Source organism: Colius striatus, chromosome 4 (genome assembly GCF_028858725.1).
Source record: "Colius striatus isolate bColStr4 chromosome 4, bColStr4.1.hap1, whole genome shotgun sequence".
Lineage (NCBI taxonomy): Eukaryota > Metazoa > Chordata > Aves > Coliiformes > Coliidae > Colius > Colius striatus.
The window spans coordinates 18,399,126-18,417,738 of record NC_084762.1 but is presented as its reverse complement, the minus strand read 5'-3'; the positions used below and the strand labels follow the sequence as shown (position 1 = coordinate 18,417,738).

Sequence of the window (18,613 nt, the reverse complement as noted above, 5' to 3'; positions counted from 1 at the left end):
CAACCTGGTCTATGAAAGTTTCATCTGATACCTCTTAGCTCTTGTATTGGAGGAAAGGTTAGGGACAGCTATTACCTGTTCACTTTCTCTATGCCATCTGCTCTGTAAGATCTCTAGAAACATCCTTCATCAGCCACCTCTTTTCCCTGATGGAGCCTTCTGAGTCTGTATCTTACACAGCGGCATGTGCCTCATTTCTGTAGGCAATATATGTACCTGTGAATTATTCTCAAGCTCCAAAGTTTCCAGATGAGCAAGTAGTTTGAAAGGAAGGCTTGCTGACTTGAAATGTGTTTTCCCCTTAGAAAATGTTGATTAATTTAAAATAATATATTATTTCTGTGGAAAATGATGAATGTAGTGGTAAAAGCACTAATGTTTTAACAGTACTCATTCTCATCTCTCCTCATCCCAATTCTTCCCCATATTCTGGTTTAGAAAGCAAGTATTTTGTTTTACTCTAAAGCCAAACTTTACTTTCATACTGTAAACCAGTTTAGCCAGATAAAATCAGCCACTTCTCTGAAAAAAAAAGTCCAAACTACTCTGCATGGTGCCTTCTCAGTGTCTAAAGCCCAGATTCTTGGAGGGTAGAAGGCAGTATTGAAGTATTGAAGGTGCCAGACAAATAGCAGAGAGCCCAAAATCCTCTATGTAACCACAGAAAGGCTGACAGAGCCAGCAGCTTCCCAAACACCGACATACAGCAATCTTATTCTGAGGAAATCACTCCTCCCTTCCTTTCCGTCCTTCCCTTTCTTCCCTTCCTTTTCCTTCCTTCTTATTTTTACCCACAGTACAAGAAATGTTTGAGTGACCTTTTCTATGTCAGCAATTTGTTGGAACACTTTCAGACTTAGGAGCAAGGGATACAGCTCTAGTGATTTCTGTCAATGTTTCACTTGGTGGACTCGAGCTGGCTGACTGTCACCTTTTGGTTTCCAATAGAACGTAAACTACACTGAGAGTTTTTGAAGATACATACAGAATTTGGATTTGACTCAGCAAAACCAACCTCTTTTACAAGAGGTCTACTTAAAATTTCTTTTAGGAGCAGAGAGGCACTGAATGTGTAGCATGGACAGTATGTCATAACTCCTGTTCCTCGAGAGTCAGTGCTTTGCCTTGTTCTATTTCCTGACAAACTGCAGAAAACATGTATTTCCTGTCACTTGTGTTCTAAAATAACCCCCACTGTCAGAATGAATAAGCCAAGAGATTCTGAGTGTTTCAGAGAGCATCCTGCTGTTACATAGATTGTCCATCGAAATGTCAAATGGAAATACTTTTCTTCTATATAGTCACTCCTATAGGTGTCAATTATGTACAAGCGGAGGAGGCTTCAGCAAAGAGATGCCAGAAGAACCAGCGGAACAGCTGCTAGGTCTTTGTTTGGTGTGTGAACTTTTTTTCCCTTGAACCTGTTGGGATTAGTATTTGAAACCATATAAGATACAGCCACCTGGACTAGCACCAGCTCCGCTGCTCAGCTGTGATTCGTAGCAACACACATAGCAGAAATACATCTTGGGAAAGTCAGAGCAGCAACTATCTACCCCAGGTGATATGTATCCCAATGTCTACAACTTTCACTAACCCTCCTCACAGAATCACCTGAACAGCAAAGAAGTTTCTCCTCATGTTCATAGAATTTCCCGTGTTCCAGTTTGTGCCCATTACCCCACTACTTGTCCCATCCTCTTGACACCCACCCTTTTAAGAATTTAGAAGCATTGATAAGGTTCCTCCCTGCCCCGATCTTATCCAGGCTGAACAGCCCCAGGTTTCAGCTTTTCCTCATGAGAGACATGTTCCAATCCCCTCATCATCTCGGTAGCCCTCTGCTGGACTCCTTCCTACCTCCTTTCTATCAAAGACTCTTCGCTCAGAAAAGACAGTACACAAAGCAATGTGTGGAAATGTTGATTTGCTAATCTCGTTACATTGCTTCTCTATTTCCTGTATTGAAGGTGACAACTCATTTGGCTAATATAGATGCTAGCCTTTTGTAAATAGACATGTCATATCCTACTGACCCCAGGATGTGGAATGAAGGTGAATCTGGTGAACATGTTTAGATTCATGCGTTGGGTTTGTGGAGGTCTTCAGGTTTGGAAAATCTGCAATTGTTTTATAGCTCTGGCTTTTCAGGTATGTTTTCCCAGCACTGATTCTCTGGAAACACTTCCAGGAAAAGGGATCTTGTGGTTCATCTCATTTTTGAAACCAGTTTTGTTCTAGCAGCTTTTGTCTTTGTTGTTTCTTTCCTACTGCAATATTGAATGTTCAGCTCTGCAGACAACCTGGTGCCATTAAGCCACAGCCATCCTATTGTTCTGCTGTTCTTCCAATTTGCATGGAAAATTTTCATGTTAATAACTCTCTATTGTTCATATCTTATCTTCCTAAGTCATGTCAGAGAGCTACACAATACAAGCCCTGCTGTCAAAAGGCCTCTGTACACATTAAGGCATTTGCCTTCAGTGAATTGAACTGAATCCCAGGCTTGTAGAGACAGATTTATGTAAAATCAGCCAGAGTTCTTCACATTTTCTTAACTTCTTCTCAGGTCACGTTGCCCACCTTTGTCTCCGCTGGCAGTTTTTGACCCAAATACTTGTGCCCGTGCTCCTGCTGAGCCTTGCTCTGTTTCAGAGGGAGGCTACTTGTCATTCTGCACAGCAATGCAAGGCGTTCATCTCCCGGTGCAAGGGAAGGGTACTTCCTCAACTGAGGCTGAATTAAGGTGTCAATTACAGACATCAAATGAATTCAGCATTCAGTCTTTGCCCTTGCATTCGCTGTAAAGGGGTTTGCCTGTTCCTACAAACCGACAGGAGAATTGCTGGTCACATGAAGATACCCAGGCTTTTAGGTTCGTGCCATTTTGCCCTGTTTGTATGCATAAGATAATGTCCTGGAAAAAACCCCATGTTTTTTAGCAGTTAGATTCTTGAACATGTTTTCCTAATCTTCAAAAACTGCTGACATGCTTATAGTACAAGAAAAAAAGTTAATGTTTGATGGGTATAACCCTAACCAGAGAATCAACACTAACATAAGATGCAATGACTTGCAGAAAACAGTAACGTGTTTTTAAACTATAAGGGAGTGCTTTAAAAAACATCAAAGCATCTTTTCAGTTGCTGTTTAAAACCACTCTTGTTTCTCAGTTTTTAAGCACTATCACTCAGCGCTGGTTTTGCTTCCTAATGTTGATTTGCTTTCAGCTGAGCTTTTGTTTCACAAACTCTGTGAAACACACCTGCTTAAACACTTTGGCAATATAGAGCAAATCTGAAAATGGCTCAGTATCTATTATTTCATAACTGAAACTCAGGCAGGTTTCTTTTGTATTTTAGTATGATATTGTAAGCCACACAGGAAACCTACCTTCATTTCTATAGTGACTTATTCTAGAATATTTGGTTAGATATTATCAACTATATAACATATTAGAATTACTCAGTGTTGGCACCACTCCTAAATACAAGCCCGTGTACAAGTCTTATAGCTCTATTTGAATATTAAAAGAGTATAAAGTGAGTTTCATTTTCTGCCAGATGACAGATCAAGTAACCATCAAAGCAGGTGAAATAACAATCAAATGAAAAAAAGACACTGTGACATTTCTTGGAATGTGTTATTTCTTTATTTACAAAAGGATTAGGCCAAGTGAATCTCTTATGACAAAAGGTGTTCCTGTTCCTACTGAAATCAATGACAAAGGTTCATGGACTTCACTGGCAGCGTAAGCTGTTCTGTGAGGCATAAAAAAATACAAATCCTCACTGTGCCTTTGTGGACTTCATCATAAAATTGCCTTAACCCTCCCCAGGTCTAACTTTTGACTATTGCATTCCTTCCAGGTGTGTTTAACTCTTTCTGAACAAAGTACAATTGTTCACAATGAAGAGAGAAAAGTATTTTTGCATACAGAACCGGGTTCAAAGACATGAACTGATGAAACAAAACTAAGTAAGTCTACTGATAAGCAGAACATTCTGCCTGTGTCATCAGCATTGCCAGATGGATTTCAGTGGAAATATACTGCTTTTTTCACAAGCAGTGCTCTGGCAAACTACACAGTTTCTTTCTCAGGTCAAGTGGAAGCTTAGGCATAAGGAAGACTGAACACTTTCTGGTCTCAGGAACAAACACATTGCTGCGCTTCCCATCCTCAGCCCCATTCCAAGTTCCCCCAGCACTTGTATAATGGTATTTTTCAGAACTCATTTCACAGGATTCCTCAAACTCTAAAAGGCTCCTTAAAAAGCCTTAGTTTGAAGGAAGGTCCTTTTGTAGTTTAGTAACTGGTTAGAGGATGAAAAGCAAAGGTGGGAGCTACTGATCATTTTTCACAATTAAAGGAAGTTGCAAGAGGAAGGCAGGGAAGGAGACCGTGCCAGGTCCTGCATTGTCAACACATTCACAAATGGGCTGGAAGAGGTGGTGGATAGCCAAGGTGGCTGATGAGACAAAGTAGTTTCCAACAATAAAAAACAAAAGCTGCCTGAGAAAGTAGCACAGAGATCTCACATTATCAACTGCCAGAGAAAACACAGTGCTGGTAAAATACAAAAAAGTGCATATAGGAAAAATGCAGCCCTAAGAAATACAAACAGTTCTGAATGAGCAGTTGTCACTCAATAAAGAGATTTTGGAGTTGCTGTAAACGTTAACATAAAAACACCAGCTTAATGTTCAGACCTGCAACTGGGTGTGCCCTTGGCTCACAAACCTGACCTGCTGGTTGCCAGACACTTAAAGATATAAAAGGGGAAGGAACCCTCTGTACTCACCCTGTTTCTCACAGATGTCCATACACTACTTGCCACTCATAGGAGAAGATGTGGAGCTGTAGTGATCTTTGCTATGACCTAGAACAGCTGCTCTTACATCCTTATGTAAAACAGACTGTTTGAGAGAGCAGATCTAACCTGGAGTCACAAAGGAAAGTGAAACTATAGAGAAGTATACAACCTGAGAACCAATGTCTCAAGTCTTGCATGTAATGAATCCCAGACAAAGGAACAAAGGATCAGCACAAACAAAAAAGCCTCAGAAGAAATCACAAGGAGGCTTTGAATTAACCCTTGAGAGGTAAGAAGCTCGCTGGGTGTTGCTAGTGCTTTAGTGCAGGGATTGACCGAGACTCCAAAACACCACAATAAAACATCACAGAAACCCTTGAAGAGCTCAGAGACAGATGTAAGCAGTAAGTCCTGCAGCTGCAAGGTGTCCAGGAGGTGAAGAAAGAAAAAGACAACAGCTTAGTGAACAGAGTATATACAAGAAAGACAATATCAGCAGTTACAGTAGTTCTTCCCATGGAAAAAGACACTGGTTGCAAAGAACAACAATAAGCTGTCAAACTGAAAGCAAACAGGACCCATCCCAGTCTGGTACTTCTACTGTGACATAACATTACTGGTGACTGTGCCTGTTGTGGTAGGTAAAGTATACAGGATATTACAATGTCTCCAAATGCCTTTAGGTTGCTGATCCTGAATTTACACCTTGTGCAGTGGAGTACAGGTTTACAAATCAACGTCAGGCGTTCCATCTGTTCTTCGCTGGGCCACCTCAGTGGAACAGTTTGTCAACAGTTGATATTTGCTCAGCAGGCACAGTGCTCATTAGGAGATGACATTAGAAGAACAGGGATTTGCAGAAGTACAGAAAGATAGATATAGAGGCAGTAGAATCTGAAGTCTTGGTGTTATTACTGCTTCCTGATCTTAACATGATTCACATCCCCAAAAGTACTAAACGCTTGCTGAGAGTTGTTGCAATCACACTGATCAGGGGTGCCTCAGGTGGCCTTACACTTAAGAGAGAAACCACATTTTTTTATTATAACTTGCAGAAGAAAGACAGGCAAGGGGCACTGAGTCTGCTGCTTGACTTGAGAATGTTGTAGTGACTTACATCTATACACCAACAGGCATGTTTCTTGGCTGTAAGCATGCTCTACGCTCTGCTTCCCATGCATCTCCCATTCTCAGCTGTCCCACAGACAGCCTGCTTGCTCAAGTGTCCCCACATGCAGAGCCCAGGTGCACTGGAGACATGCTGCCAGACTTTCTAGGTAACCAGCCAGCTTGGAAGCAACTCTGGAGGGAATCTATTGCCATGGTCAGATAGGTAAATGCAACAGGCCAAAATAACCAAACCAAGTGAAAACTCGCAAGGAAAATTACATAACTAAGTGTGGATGACAATATTGTTCTACCAAGAGCAGTACAAGCAACAGTGCAAGGGCCCCAAGAGGAGCTGAATGTTCTTGGAGATAGTAGTGAATATGCTGGAAATGCATTTGGAATGTGTTTTTCACAAGTGCTATTTAAGGGCTACTATGTTAGATTTTGTCTGAGAAAACAAAACAGGGACTAGAGAACCATAGCTTTAACTGTTTTCAGTTTTCCAAACACAAGAAGTCTTATGACATGTCCCATTAAGCAGAAGCTATGGACAACATCATCAAAATAAAGACTGCTGCTCAGCATTGTGGGTTGGAGGCAGGGAGTGATGAGTGAATACCACAGCCTCCACTGAGTGTTGTGGGATGGTGGAGGGATGGAGAACTACCTCCTGGCACAGCTGATTCAAAGATTCCTACTGACTTTGGTGGGTTGCACCTTAATGGCTCTCAACTGATGGCCAAACATCTCAATAACATTCACCAAGTTTCACTGGGAATTTCAAAACTGATCTCTGAAGAGTTTTTATGGACCCTACAAGAGAAGTCCAATAGATATTACGGTCTATTGGCTTCCGGCAGAGAGGTGCTGTGAAGGCTGTGTTCCCCTGGGATTACCTGTATCTGAACTGCAAGCAGAGGTTAGGTTATGGGAACATTGTTTTTTCCATTTGAGGACACTTTGATGCGTGCCCAGAGAAAGGAATACATACCCAGCTTATCAAGGGAACGTGTTTGGATATTTTCAGTTGCACTCAGCGATAGACTATTCATAGTAACTAATAATATGCATGTGCCTTGCAGCATGCTTTTTGATAGCCTCCTTTCTATTCTTTAGGGATCTAATATTTTACCATGTTTCCAAAGAATCCTGCATTAAAAGAAAATGCCTTACTCTTTTTATAACATGACAGTTTCTCACAGTAAAAAATGAATAGAGCTGCTGCTAGGACCAATTTCTTTCTTACATATGAACTGGAGGTAAAAGTGTCAGGTAGACCTAGTAAATATGTGCAAGTGAAAGCAGTATAAATTAAGGGTTAGAGCTGACTGCTAGAAACATTAATGTGTTATTTTTTAACCACTTAGTAAAATCAGAATTTTTAAGGCCTATTATTTTTTCTGTCTCTTATTTTCTAAACAGTTTAAACCAAGCACCCCACAGCAATCCCAGTATCTGCATTTCATTTGCAACCCTCCATAACACAAATTCTCTCTTTTTTTTTTTAGAGCCTGAAGTATATCCAAACAAAAGTAGCTGCTGGCAGGTTTAGAGACACAGAAGTGCAGTGATTTGGTACACGGTTGCCATGGCAGCTAACCTACATCTAAATTATTCTTTAGGCTTTTCTCAGCCATTCTCTAGCATTGTTCCTCCTGTCTGAATTGTCGGTTCCTTTCTTTTTTTGGGAACCGCCTCCTGCAAAGCCCTCCTTTGTGCTACTTTGGCTTCTTCTGCTGGCTCAGCCCTTTCATCCTGGTGTACTTCCCTATTCTGCTGATATTATCCGTTAATAGAAGGGGAAGCAAGAGAGTACAGGCAGAAGGAGATGATGGTCTTCAGCTACTCTGCCTGTTGACAGCAGCTTCTTGAAAGCTGTTTTTTTGCTGAAGTAAACCACAGTGATAACTCCCTTCAGTTTTGGGACTTAAAGCCCACTGCAACATTAAGTTTGGTGAAGTTACTGCAGATTGACAGTGACATAATAAAAGACAAATTTGGCCTTAAGACAAATGATAAATGAATTCTGCTCTATGGATATATGGTGGTAAACCAAGGTGCTAGCTATTCTGTCCATAAAACAGGCTTTGACATGCTTTAGCAATGTTTATTACCCAGTGGAAATGTTAAAAGAAAGGGCAATGAATCCTCCCAAGTTCTTTCCCTTTCATTGACCTCCCTTTTTGCACAGTTAGAAAACAAGCCCGATGCTTGCTAAAGACCCGCATCACATGTTAGTTTATTAAACAACAGATGAAGAACTAAAAAAATCAGGTCATGGAATAACTGGCAAGAGAGACGGGTCTGGCAACAGTATCAGGATTCCTTCTGTAGACCTGTGAGGAGGAAAGGGAGACATTGTACAGCATGGTAAATATTTTAAGAAAGAAGTGGATTTCCCCTCACTGCTTTTTGATCTTGGTATGTTACACTCTCCTACTTTAAGTTTCATGCTTTCACTCTAAGCAGCTGCATGCATGCAATAAAATTCTGATCAGTGAAAGCACTGCAGGCTGCAGTAGGCATCCCAAAGGGAGTCCCGAGGCTCAAGAATAAAACAGAGAATCACGCTTCCCATTCAGAGCAATGGGGATGCCTGACACTTGCCATTCAAAAAAATGCCAGATGACTCAGTTCTAGATATACTTGTATTCTGTCTGTAGTGCAACAATTCCGTCTGTGTAACAATTTCACGTGACTTGCCCATACACAGTACTTTTCAAGGCTCTTTGCAAAGGTCAGAAATGTTATGTGCATTTTACAAACTGACTTATGCAGAACTGAATTGGCCAGCCCAGACTTCCAGCACACTAACTGCAAGGCTTTTCAGTCAAGGTGGACATTTTAATACAACACAGATCCCTGTGGTTATCTGGGATATTATGGATTGTTGATCTCAAAAGGAATCTACTCGTCAGAGTTGCTGACAAGGAATCCTTTCATTTTGGGGACAGAATATGTTTAGTAGCTAGTATGGCAAGCTGTGATTCGGACCTTTTGGACCTCATATTTTGCATGGCATGAGAATAAAGTAAATTATGTTCTGCCAATGAAACATGAAAGCCAGTCAGGTGGCTATCCTTCTTGGTCCTACAGAGAGATGGCTCTGCTGTTTTCATGGTCTCCGATGACATGTCAAACTCTGTGGAGACTCAGGATGGAGGAGGTTCAGGAACAATTCAAAAGCAGAATCTCTCTGGTGTTCCTGTATTCTGCTGTGAGCTGAGGTAGGACCAGGCATATTGCTAAGTCCAAGAGGCAGATGGAGGGTGTCATAGGGAAAAACCAAGGTCCTGGTCCCAAATGATACCATGTTGAAGCATGTGTTGGCTTCCTCCTGCCCTTCTGGCACAACACAACATGGGGGAGATCCAGTTAGGCAGGAAGGAGGGGGCCAGCTCACACCAAGTCTCCTCTAACCTGGGATGAGGTGTAGTTCTGGCAGTGCTCCCGGGACCACCCAGTTCAGGTAGAGCAGAAGTGGCCTAACCTCAACAGTTCATGCTGCTTGCTTTCCTCTTACGTCAGGATAAGATTACTCAGCAAACCTCTTGCCAGCACCCTGCCTCCTTGCTGGTCACTTGGGACACCACTGTCACAGAAGCTGGTGCTACACTGCCCACCGGACACAGAGTGCCCACAAGCCCATCCTTCCACAGTCGCCCCACGCTGCTCCTCCAGCAGACCTGCTTCTCTCCCCCTGAAACTGAAGCATCTGTGGTGATAACAAGACTCTTACAAGGCAAGGGTTTTCCAGATTTATAGGCAGTTAAACTGACAGCTTAACTTCTCTTGGCTTTCAAGCGCATTGTTGGCTTCTGTGGGAACAGCACCAGTTGCTGAAGATGTGGCGATCCAAGGCCAAGCCATTGCTGAGAAGTCTAATCCTACTCCTCCTTGACTGTGTGTGTGTGCTGGTCTGTCCCCATGGGGCTGGACTGGCACCTCCAAGCTTTCTACAGGATTTGCTTTCATAACAAGCTTGGTGTTGGGTCAGACAAGTGTCAAGGTTGCTCACAGAAAGGGGCACAGAGGGTAGCGTGGGGGATGTGCAACTGCCTCTTTGGCAACAGACAATGATTGCAACTGGAGAGTGTGAAATCATTCCCTTAGAGCGTGCTTGTACTGGCAACCACCCCTATACACATGCATAAGCTAAACATGAGCCAGCAATGTGCCCTCGTGACCAAGAAGGCCAATGGCATCCTGGGATCCATCAAGAAGAGTGTGGCCAGCAGGTTAAGGGATGTTCTGCTCCTCCTCTTCTCTGCCCCAGTGAGGCCTCATCTGGAGTCTTGTGTCCAGTTCTGGGCTCCTTAGCTCAAGAGGGACAGGGAACTTCTGGAGAGAGTCCAGTGCAGGGCCACCAAGATGATCAGGGGACTGGAACATCTTTCATATGAGGAAAGGCTGCGGGAACTGGGGCTGTTTAGTCTGGAGGAGACTGAGAGGTGATCTTATTAGCATTTACAAATATCTAAATGGTGGGTGTCAGGAGGCTGGGGCATCCTTTTTATCTATAGGAGCAAGCCACAGGACAAGGGGTAATGGGATGAAGCTGGAACACAAGAAGTTCCACTTAAACATAAGAAAAACCTATTTCACTGTTGAGGTGATGGAGCCCTGGCACAGGCTGCCCAGAGGGGTTGTGGAGTCTCCTTCCTTGGAGGTCTTCAAGACCCACCTGGACATGTTCCTATGTGACCTGATCTAGGTGACCCTGCTTTTGCAGGGGGGTTGGACTAGATGATCTCTGGAGGTCCCTTCCAACCCCTACCATTCTGTGATTCTGTGATCCATGCATCATTCGAGAGCTCATCCATCAGCTGACACCTAGCTTTGCTGCCTCTCAGGTTCCACTGCCTTCCCTGGGCTGCAGATGGCCCTGACCTGTCCCATCCTACCTAAGTATGCCCATCTTGACATTTTAATGCACATTTCACATTGATGCACACATAACTGCACTGGGAACCTGATGGTGGCTACCCAGCAGCACCCTTCATTTTGAATTTTAGCCATTAAGGATTTCAGGTTTTTTGGAGAGTGTTGACTGCGCTGGTTAATGGGAAAGATCTTGTGTTGTAGTATCCTGTCCCTGCATTTATCCTTTGTCTGTATTTCGCTGCATATCAACCCTTCACTGTAAATTTCCTCTACTAACCTCTAAATCTCACATCACCAAACCTCTTTCAAACACAAAGCCATGGCTGGAGGTACATGGCTCTATCATGTCATGTTTAATTAAGGAGCAAGGCATGGATTTGGAAGAAGCAAGGCGTGGAAGCAGGAAGCATGGCTTTGAGAGGCTATGCCTGCCAAGACGCTGCAATGAGCATCCTTCCCTCCTTTAAGTGGTGGGCTGGACCAGGTGACCTCCAAAGGGCCCTTCCCGGCTCAGCCATGTTTGCTTCAAACTACTTGCTTTCTCTGTCTCAGCTAAGAACACGAATGTCCTCTGCGTACTTGCCAACACGCCGTGCCTGGGATCAAAGAGCAGGAGGCCAAGGCAGCGCTGTGAAAGGGCACAATTCGCACCAGCGAGGCGCGGCCCGGCAAGCGAGAGGCTGCGGCGGCAGCCCCGGCGCGCCCGGCCCGGCCCGGCCCGTCAGAGGGGGAAACACAAGTGGTATCGGTTGCGCCGAGGCAGGCAGGGAGCACCTGCCCGGCCCGGGCGCAGCGGTGGCAGGCGGTCTGTGCCGCGGAATCTGCGGGAGTCGGACCCGTGCGATACACCACCCCACCCGTCGCCGCCGCAAACGCCCTTAGGAATGGGGCGAGGCCGCGCCGGGCGCCCGCGGGGTGCCGCCGGCCACTACAGGTGGGGCAGGTCGGCGGCGCGGGTGGCGCTGGGAGTTGTAGTTCCGTCGGGCGGGAGGCGGCGGGGCGGCGCGGCGGCGCAGACTACAAGGCCCAGGGCGGCCCGCGGCCGGCGTGCCGGGGCTTTAACCGCGCGTGGGGGCGGCGGGAGGCAGTTCCTGGTGGTGTGGTCCCGCCGCTTGCCGCTCCCGGGGGCGGCCGAGCGGAAACCCGCCTCCAGCAGAAAACACCCCGGCCAGGGTCGGGGGGAGATGCGCCTCACCCTTCCCAACAGCGGCAAACCGCGGCCGTCCTTAATTAACAATTAGCTCGTCCCCAGTCACCCCCGGCAAACACTGTCCCATGCACGCTGACCCGCCGCCGGCAGCTCGCTAGCCGGCAGCCCACGGCTCCTCCCGCGGTGCTGGCGTGCGGGTCGCTTGAGCCATGGGGAATGGGATGAACAAGGTAACGCCGGTCGCTCGTCGTTGTTGCTGTGTGTGAGTGCATGTGCGCGGGGCGAGGCGCAGCGGTGGCCGGGGCGGCGGTCCCTCGCCGCGGGCTCTGCCGCCCTGTCCTCTCCTTTGTCTCGCCCCTGGGTGCCCGCTGCAGCCCACTGACGGAACAAAGGCCAGGGTAGCGGAGGCTTTCCCCTTCAACTTTGGGGGTTCTCCCTCCGCCCCGGGGCGAGGGGGGGAGGGAAGGAGATCGTGGCCGCGCCGCTCCCTCCGGGCGCGCCTCCGTCCCCGCCGCAGCGCGGGCAGGGAGGAGGCTGGGAGGGGGGGTTGGTTTCGGTGATGCTCGCCTGGGCTTCCCCTTCCCAAGCGAGCCCCGCGTTCCCAGCGGTCGCCAACGGCCGCCGTGCCCCCCGCTGCCGGGCTTCAGTCAGCCGCGGCCCGCCGCGGCACGGGGCCGGCTCCGGCTCCCTCCGCCGCCGGGAGGGCTCGGGAGCTGAGCCGGCACCCCTTGACATGTGGCGGGACCTGGAGCTTGTCAGCTCGGCGAAGCGAACGAGCACGGGACCAAATAATTTTTAACTTCTGCATCCCCTAAACAGGATGGTGAGGGTCTGCCTTAGGTCCCCGGGGCCGGTGGGTACGGGTAGTCGCTGGAGGGCTGGCTCCAGTGCTGGTGTGACAGGAAAGCGTTTGGCCCCAGTGGAGATGGCAGCGAGGAAGGAAGATGGATCTGTTTTGCAAAGGGTGTTGGCTTCTTGGCAGTGGGGGCTTATTGTAAGTGCCGATTCGCCAGGCATGTTGTAGTGGTTGTCGAGGGACAACTGTGATTTTTCTCAGTATCTCCACCTCTGTTTTAAACCCAGGGTTGAAAGTGTGGTGGTAACTAGCCTTTTATATATAGCTTACTATGAGGAACAGAAGTTGAGTCATCTCTTCTGTATAACATCCTGCTTTGAGTGCTTTGGGAGTAGCTTTGCTGAGAGCATGGCCTCCGATAAAGTGGAGGAGAAGAGCTAGAAATAAGTCCTTATAAATTTCCTGAGCTCAACATCCTTGCTTCTGGAAGTCAGACTGGCAACAGTGTAGGGTGCTTAACGTGCTATCTGGGAGGTGAAGCCTTTTCGTTCTATGCATAGAGACATTGAAATAGAAACTTAAGGCAGGGGAAGGATCTGCCTGGTTAGTCCAACTTAGCGGGTAGAAGGTAGGGCCTTCCGTGGTCCTTCTCTCCTTTTTAGGTTTCAAAGTTGGGTTAAGGTTGTGATCCGTAGCCACTCCTTGCAGGTACCTTCTAGGAGCAGCCAGTTAGGAATAAACACAGCTGGATAGACTTCTTTTAGACTGCTGGTATGTTTGTAGTATTTTTCTGGGAATGTTTGAAATGATCAAAACATTTGGGGATAGGATATGGGATGCTAAAGTTGCAGTCTGGGGAGGGGAAAGGACAATTCTCAACTCTTTGAAGCTTAGCAGTCTTTATCTTGGTATGGTACTGTGTGGGCAGGAATTGGCTGTCAGTCTGTGACTGCGGGCAGTTTGGTCACTTTAATTCTGTTAAGTGTTGCCCTGACACGTACCAGCTGGAGCTTTTGAAACAACCCTAGCGCTACTTTAATTTTTCTCCTCCCTTCTTATGCTTCTATCCAAGGGGGTGAAATGTTCAGTGGTTTCGAAGGAGCTGGCTCCTTTAAGTAGGCAACCACCATGTTGGGTACTAGCCATCAGGATTTATTTTTGTAGGGGTCTCACACATAGGTCTGGTACTTGCCACCTTCAGAATGTGCCCCTGGATCATCTGTTCCTTTTGATCTTGTGAGTCACTGAATACTGGAGGGGCAAGGGAAGACCAGGAGTCATCAGTGACGATGTTGGGAGATATTTGCTTGACTCTGTGTAGACTGTCACTACAAATTGCCTTAGTTTCCAACTCAAGTGTGGGGGTTTTTTTGTGCTAGAGCTATATGTGGACTGTAGGAGAAAATAAGCAACTTATCCGATGGTGCATTATTTCATTTAGGGAATCTCTTTGTACTGATGCCAGGGGAGGGGGATTAGTGGTGACCTGAAATGGGTATGGTAAGCAAAAGCTCCAGAGATTGCTACAGCTGCTGTTGCTGCTCTTGAATGCTGAGCCTTTCTCAGTGACATGGTCCCCTCCTATTTTTCTGTCACGTGATATTGATGTATTTCATAGCAAATAGCAATTGCATCTGTCTGAATGTGGCCATTAGTGCTGATCAAGGGCTGGAAGCCTGGTAGTCTTTTTTAGGTGGGTTTTGTCTTTGTTGCTAGTTTTCTCTCTAAAATTAGCCATGCTTAGTTTTTTCCTGAAGCCCACCCAAGCCTCCTTACTTTTTCCAAATTAAACTGAAAGTATTGGTTCATGAATACCCTTCTTACTCTGCTCAGAGAAGGAGAATTGGCTAGCGTATGTGCATTAACTTAGCTACTTTTAATTTTCAGTGCTTTCCTTTTTTTAACATCTTTTAAGAACAGGATGAGTGAAAGGTGTGACTTAGGAAATTGTCTGGGTGGCCTGATTTCTCTTCATACCTAACGCCTAACTCTGCCTTGTATTCAAAGTTTAAGTCTGTGGTTGAAAATTAAAGATGTTTTCCAGGACCTGAAGTCTAGTGGCTGAGATGGTGACAAGAGATTGTGGTACTTTGGTAATCTGTGAACAGGATGTGCTTAGTGAAGAGTTTTTCCTGGGTTTTACTTATTGTTCATCCTCTCACAGTTAACTGCCCCTTATTCATGCAGACTCTTCTGAAAGGATGAGTTGAGCATTATCTCTGCAAAAAGGGCAGATCAGCCATGCTTTTTCATAAGACACGTAAATCTCTGGGTAGTTAGAGCTGATGCAACCCATTCTGTGGAAGCCAGTAATGCTGCACCACTTCATGGAGGTGGCAAATTCCTCCCCTTGAGCCCTGCCACTCTCCTGTACAGCTGAATGAGGTGGGCTCCTCTGCTTCTTCCACACCTCCTGGCTCTCTCTGTAGGAAGCACCATGAACTTGGCCGGAGCACCCATCGGTACCAGCGCATCTAGAAGCAGCATCAGGCAAGGAATTAGGCACTTTATTATAAGCATGTACCCGTGTATTTTCTACAGCAGCCAAGTAGCCCTTCAAACTGTTTTCCAGAGAGATCTATTTTCAGGAGGACTGATGTGAGGCGTTAACTGCCCACTGCAGGGGTCTGTCTTTGTGCAAGGTGGAGCAAAACTGTTCTCATGCTGGATAGAAACGAAGACAGGCATTGCCATCCCTGTCACTTGGTTTTGTGCACTCTTTTACAGCTGTTATTTAGTCCATGGTCATTTTCTCAATGTTTTGAATGATATAAAGAGGCTACTGTTTTTATTCATAAGCAGGGGTTGAAAAGGTCACAAAAACAACCACCTTATTTTTCTCCTCTTCTGACTCCCAACCCTTCTCTCTCACACGCCCCTGGCAGCCATCAGCCTTCATTTTGTGTGGCCTAGAGTTGCAGTTACTGAAGGCAGTGTGAGATGACACAGCTGAAAGTTCCCAGCCGTAGTCTAGTGCCGAAGTATTAGTCAGCACGACATGAAGATTCACTTCTTTCCAGGTAGCTTTCACCCATAGTAATGTTTCTTGCTTCTAGAATGACTAGGACAACAGGGGTAACATCTGTCCTGGGTTGCACAGTGTTCTAATTTCCTATCTAGCAGCATTGCTTCGTGATGCACAAATGCAAACTTCTGGATTTTTCCTCCTTTGCCAACAGCAATCTTAAGAAGCCTCATTTTTGCAGCCTCTGAGTGTTTCTTGGTATCTTTAATTTATAATGTCTAACCTAATGACTGTGACTGGAATATAAGCTTTTATCCTCTCTCTTGACTGAGTATTTAATGCAGAAATAATGTCCTGGAGTCTAAAATGCTGTAGTCTATGGTAGTGGTGGTGTGATTTGAGATCTGTGCTGCAGATAGGAAACAGTAGACAGCTATTTAAAAATAGCAGAAAGGCTTTTCTCCTTTTTTTTTTTTTCCCCCCCCTTTTTTCAACATGAGCTGAGGGAGCTGTTTGGGGTGGTCTGGTTGGTGACATTCATTCATAACTTGACTCTCTTTTGCTTTAGAGCATGTTTTTTGAATTCGGCCTTTAGCAATGGGCCTCGAGTATTCTGCTCTCTGGAGCAGCTACTGGCTTCTGATCCCTAGCCTGGGATGACAGCCTTTGGGCCGTGCTTCTAGCACAGTCATCAACTGTGCTTAAGATAACTAATGAAGCCATGAGTCTTGTGCATGCAGAAAGGGAAGGCAGACTGTTGTGGGGGATCGTTTTCCTACTTGAAATCCTGGTCTTGACAATTGCCCCACTGTGGGTTTTTTGCTGCCTTTGTGTGAACGTTGGATTTTTACAAATGAAAGATGAAGAGGCAGGGAAAGGGGAGAGCGCTGCCTGAGCTTATTGGTTCAAACTTTAGAGGTACCTGTTTGTGTTAGACTAAAGAACTGTGTTCTTGTCTTGCTGCTGGTGTCATGCAGCCTGGAATTTTTAAGCAGTCCAGGGTACAGCAAAAGTCCCAGAGAAGCAGTCTTTCTATATGGGTGGCAGACTGAGCCCTGCTACTGAAGCTGGTATGACATGGCAGGGAGAGAGATCAGCCAGCAAAGCTGAGGGAGAGGAATGTTTGCACAAACCAAAGCTTCAGGGAGTGTGAGACGTGCTCTGCAGCCTTTCTGTTTTCTGTGAGGCTGGATAATAACAGCGAACACGACGTTTTTATCGGATGAGAGCCATGGAGTTAAGGCAGGTCAGAAGCTATTTTGCAGGCCCTTCTGTCAGGCTGCTAACCTTTGTGTGGTAAGCTGTGCTGCCTTTCAGCGGGAAGGCTGCAGGGGAGCAGGAGGCCGGGGCGATAATCCCCGACGAAAAGTCCTTCATGACTTTCGGAACTTTGCGGCTGCCGGACTGAGCAAAATGGGTGGAGTTTTCCCTTTAAATAGTTGCGCCCGAGAGACTGTTGCTGCTGTTGTGGTGACACTTGGGTGTTGCTAAGGCGTTAGGAAGTCAGTGCTGACATATCTGTATTGGTGGTATGCTCTGCATGCACCAAAGAAAAATGGATTGTACCGTCTGGTCTCAACCACCACAGTTCTGGTCCCTTTGAAGGATGTGGGTGTGGGTCAGAGACTTTAGGTGGCAGGGAATTAAATTCTTGGCCAGAAAACATGTGTTTGATGTGGCTGTTTTTTTTTTTTTTACGTCCTTGCTGCTGTTCCCAAGTTGGGGGGGGGATTGAGAGGGGTAGCGCAGCAGTGTCACCTGCCTCTGTGTGTGTACGCACATGTCCTCAGTCTGACCTTGAAACTCCTGTAACTCATCTGTAACTGAGAAAGTCCTGTAACTGAGACCTGTGCAGGCTTCTGGGAGTGTTTTGGGGTGAGTGGGTAGATCTGGGAGAGAAACACACAACTCGTGGACTTTCATTAATTCCCTTTCTCTGTGAATACACAACTTTTTCTTCGCAGTGATTTCCTCTATTAGAGAGCCCCGCAGTGCTGCAGTCCTGACTTGCAAGGCAGTGGACTGCAAAAGATTTGCAGGATGTCGTTTTGCAGTGCTTTGTTCAGCTTGCTTAGCAACTTTAGGCAAATCACCTTTTCTGTGTGAAGTTTCATCATTAGTTAAATGAGGAAGACTCTTATCCTGCAGTGGGGGAACAGGGGGAGGGGTGCGCTGTGAAGACCCTCTTGGTATTTGTAAACCACTTTAGCTATCCTTGGAGAGCCTCCATTATGTGAGAGTCTAGATGATAAACACTCCCTTCCCCTCGCTCTCAAGGAGTGCTTTAAAAACGTACCTAGAGCTATTTGAAGGAGGCTGCAAAGAGTCACAAAATGTTGCCAGCTTTTTAGATTGCACTTGACAATAGTCTGCTAAAGTAGTATGTTCCATCCTGTATGCAAATTGAACTTTGTCAAATTGTCTTACCACAAGATATCTATATTTGATACTATATTTCTTTCTCACAGATTCTGCCTGGCTTGTTCATTGGCAACTTTAAAGGTAAGATTAGTTTTATCATTATCTATCTCTAGGATTACTTAGCAGGGTTCTTCAGGTGTTTTTTCGCAGGCCTGCGGAATTCTGACATCGCTGCTGCTTCTTTAACCCCCCTCTTGCTCCATTACTGGATTCACCTGGTTGCACTTGAAGAACTTGTGTGCTCTCTCATCTTTGTGCTGTGCTGCAAGTACTTGAAGAAGAGAAAAATGAACACCATCTCCTTGGAGAGTGCTTCAGCTGGAATTCCTAAACATTGGCCTGCTTTTAACAATTCCTGTGCTTGGCAGGCAAGCCTGTGAGCCAGGCAGATTCTTTGTAAGGCTTGCTTCAAGCCCTCCTTATAAGTAAAAGCTTAGTATGCCTCCTGCTTGTTGCTTTTATTATTTTGGTTA

At 45.9% G+C, this 18,613-nt stretch overlaps 1 protein-coding gene across 2 annotated transcripts in view; it reads left to right on the top strand.

Annotated features, from left to right (window-relative positions):
* The first annotated feature begins 11,802 nt into the window (after positions 1-11,802).
* DUSP22 (dual specificity phosphatase 22) overlaps positions 11,803-18,613 on the top strand; it is a 45,744-nt gene continuing 38,933 nt past the window's right edge. The window contains exons 1-2 of one of the 2 annotated variants that reach the window (XM_061994421.1): positions 11,803-12,188; positions 18,188-18,221. In XM_061994421.1, coding sequence (XP_061850405.1) covers positions 12,168-12,188; positions 18,188-18,221 — 55 coding nt within the window. In that variant the 5' untranslated portion in view covers positions 11,803-12,167. Of the gene's footprint in view, positions 12,189-12,705; positions 12,782-18,187; positions 18,222-18,613 lie in introns of those variants that run through there. The other variant, XM_061994422.1, reaches the window with a different exon arrangement.